This window comes from Triticum urartu, chromosome 4A, assembly GCF_056163025.1.
Source record: "Triticum urartu cultivar PI428250 chromosome 4A, HENAU_Tu73, whole genome shotgun sequence".
Classification (NCBI taxonomy): Eukaryota; Viridiplantae; Streptophyta; class Magnoliopsida; order Poales; family Poaceae; genus Triticum; species Triticum urartu.
Window position 1 is genome coordinate 380,963,870 of NC_141876.1, and position 3,567 is coordinate 380,967,436.

Consider the following 3,567-nt stretch of genomic DNA (forward strand, 5'->3'; position numbering starts at 1 on the left):
TACCTTTTTGTTTTGTGATTCACATACATGATAACTAAAAAATAGAAAGAGAAAATAATTATGGAGCCACAATGAAGCCAATTTCCATGAAGGGGCAAAAACTATTTCTTATATGAGTAGATGTATATGCTATATGCACCTATTTATACACAGATAAATTTGCCCAAGAAATACATATGCATCTACTTTATTCATGAAGCTACTCATATATGCACCTACAAATATTATAACTGTCAAACTCCTGTCCTCACTTTTCACCCTAAAGCTCATGTCCCATATAGAGAGAAGAGGTTAGTGCAAAAATTAAGGTAAAAGGGGATGTCATCTTCCACTGTACACCCTCAAGCAGCCGCCGCTGACCCAAGTATGAAAGGGGAACCAAATTACCAGCAGGCCTGGCTTGGCCATGATGCCGGCGTGCAAAAGTAATGCCTAGGTAAGATGACGATCTCCCATTAACGACCCCATCGTCTAGACGTGGTTCTTGGTGCTTAGACGACGCGACGAGGAGCAGTAGAGCATCATCTCCGGCCAGAAGTCCGATAGAATAACCACTCAGGTCGGCATCACGCTACATCACTTGTTGCAGGAGCTTGCGCTGAGATCCTTCAGCAGCCGCCTGCCTGGCCCTGAAACAATCGCGGGCCGTCTGCTTCTCCTGAGTCCTGACTGCGACACGCCCCAGCATGCGAGAGAGAGACACCAGAGTAGAGAGAAGAGAGTGGATATGGACTCACCTAGACCGGGGCTTCTTTCTCTCCCTTTAATCTGCTGCCCTCACAGTCCTGATCCAGCCGCCGCCAGTACCGCAAACCCACGAGGTTAAAGACGGCGCACGGAAGCAGGAAAGCCAGAGGAGCGGTGGCTATGCAAGAGGGCGTGCTGGAGAAGTCGAGGAGGTTGTCGTCTTGTGGGAAAAAATTTCGGGGGGTGGGGGGAGGAGAGAGAGATAGAAGGGGAATCCGCACACACGCCTACAAGTCCACAAACCCATCAGGCCATTACGCACACCTCGCAAGTGGGACCGTTCGACTGGAAAAGGAGAACACAAACCGACTTAGACTAGCCACAATGGAGAGTAACATACACTAATGACATACATATATCCCTAGACTATATTACTACCTTCATAGTGGGTAGTAACATAGGTGTGGTGTCATGCAAAGCTCCATTTATTAGCTTATAGACTCATACTACATTGGGACATGCGATGTTACAGTAACTAGCTAAGTTACTAGAACTATTTCTCTCTTCATTAACTCATTGCCACGTAGACAAATTTGCTGAGTTGAACTTGAAGTTACTGCTGAAATTACTCTCACTGTGGCTAGTCTTACGGGCTGATCCGAGCGGTCAACACGGCCCCGATTAACCACATAGCTCCATTTCTGGGGAGCTTAGTAACTCTAAGGATGACATTTTCTTTTATTAATTGAACAAAACGAACAGTTCCATGAACAGCACAGACAATCATAAAACGAGAGAAAAAAGGGATTGAGAACACAAGCACGCGCTCAACCTTGCAACACAACCGCGGGCACAGACAAGGAGGCACCCTTGTGCGCCTCCAGCGTGCTCGGCTCGCCGAAGACCGCGACGCGGCAGAGCGGGCATGAGGAGTTGGACCGGAACCACCGGTCGATGCACTCGACGTGGAACCGGTGTCCGCACCGTGGCAAGAGCCGGCCCCTCTCGCCATCCGTCATCTCCGCGAGGCACACCGCGCACTCCACGCCCACAGGGGCGCCGTCGCCATTGCCGCCGTACACGAACACGGGGAGCGCCGAGATGTCCCTCAGCCTCAGCGCCGCCACATTACCGGAGGAGGAAGAGACGGGCAGCATGTCCTGCGGCCGCGCGGACACGGTGAGTTTGTACAGCTGCCAGAAGCACACCACGAGGACCGCCGCCACGCCGAACGACGCGAGAACCGCGTACGCGTAGAACCTGATGTCGCTGCTCAGCGAGGAGTCCTCCATCTCAGAGCTCGACATGTGGGCCTATCTATACGTACACTGCGTGGAGCAACGAGCAATGGGAAGTAGTATGCGTTTGTGTCTGCTCGACGATGTGCGATTGTGCATGATATATAAGATGGCATTTTGCCCCTAACTGCCCGTGCTCTCATTGTCCTAGAATATGTTTTTTGTTCTTTGAGAATTTGTCCTAGAATATGTTATCTTGGGTTGGGCCTACGCGACTATGTGTACACCGCTCTACGCATATTCGGCACATGCTGCGGTTATGCGACGCGAAGCAAATGTATGCAAGCATGAAAAGAACAAGTCTATGCTCGATCATGTAGGTAGGCGGCTTGTCGTCCATGTTCTGGTTTGCCACAAAAGAAGGAGCAAGTGGGACCTCGACTTCTTCTATGACATAGGAGTACACATCCCTGAACTTCTCGGAGAGGATTTGTTGCGCAGGTGCGGCCCCTTGCGCGTGCTTTCTTTTTTGACTTTTGATTTTCAATCTTTCATAACTTTTGAAGAAAAAGAGCTTGAATTAAGTCTTATTTTCATATTCGTGTTTTTTGTGATGAGAGCTTTCAAATAAGATCCATTTGTAATACGTTCTGATGAGTTTAAAAAAAAAGTTTCAACTTTTCAAACTTAGTACGAGCGTATGACAAAATCACAAGTTTCAGTACCCGTGAACAACAAAAATCTATGTGTAAAGTTTGAGCACCGAAACTTGATATCAACGGCCGACATTCAGATGCAAAATCGTAAGTTTCAAAAATTAAAACTAAAAAGTTATTGTGCCCTCATGCGAGATCCAACCACTTTACAGATCGCAAGGCAATCGGTCGGCCGGGTAGGGCTGGTAGGTGCGTGCTACCGAACCTGCGTGCCCCTGCAAATTTTCGTGAACTTCTCATTTATTATGCTGGCCGGGTACTTGATCATTCTTCTCTTGGTGAAGTTTTTCCCCTTGGTTTGAACCAGCGGTCTAGAATAACTGATTGCAAATTTATTGCATGCCTAACCATTAGCAAGATCAAGTCATGTTGCCACAGTGGCCCTCGCATTTGCAGGTCTAGAGCATAAAAGACTTGAATTGAGCCATCAAGGTCGTTTACGTAATAGGTTATTGTTGATCGGTTTACATTTACACTAAATCTTGAGGAACAACATTATTAGGTCATTTCCTGTGCTTCATGGTGTATTTTGCTAAGAATGTCACATAAGCAAAAAGTTGATGTAAGCAATCGAGGAGAGAGCACTTGATGACCCATAAAGAAATGATGTCAAACGTGTGGACATGTACAAAATACCTATGTATGGAGGAGCTTAATTGCTAAATAATTAATGAAGAAAGCTTAATTAAACATATCTAATCATCTATGCATTAAAGACTTTAGTTGATGGGTCTTTTCATTCACTACATCTCATAAAGCACCTGTGTTCCGGAAAAGGCCATAATTGATAATGTGTTTAGTTAATGCTGTATTTAAGGATCTAATCATGAGGAGTTAGCTATGCGGCTCTACCAATTGTAGTACAGTAGATATACTTTTTAATTTCAATAATGTTGGTTAGTCCACTAAAGCCAGCAATTGCATAC

At 46.3% G+C, this 3,567-nt stretch overlaps 1 protein-coding gene across 1 annotated transcript; it reads right to left on the reverse strand.

Annotated features, from left to right (window-relative positions):
• Positions 1 to 1,227: 1,227 nt before the first annotated feature.
• Positions 1,228 to 2,049, reverse strand: LOC147975910 (RING-H2 finger protein ATL64-like). The gene has a single exon (XM_087519690.1). It carries the CDS (start codon positions 1,992 to 1,994, stop codon positions 1,515 to 1,517), a length of 480 nt encoding a protein of 159 aa, XP_087375816.1. The 5' UTR covers positions 1,995 to 2,049; the 3' UTR covers positions 1,228 to 1,514.
• Between the last annotated feature and the right edge of the window lie 1,518 nt (positions 2,050 to 3,567).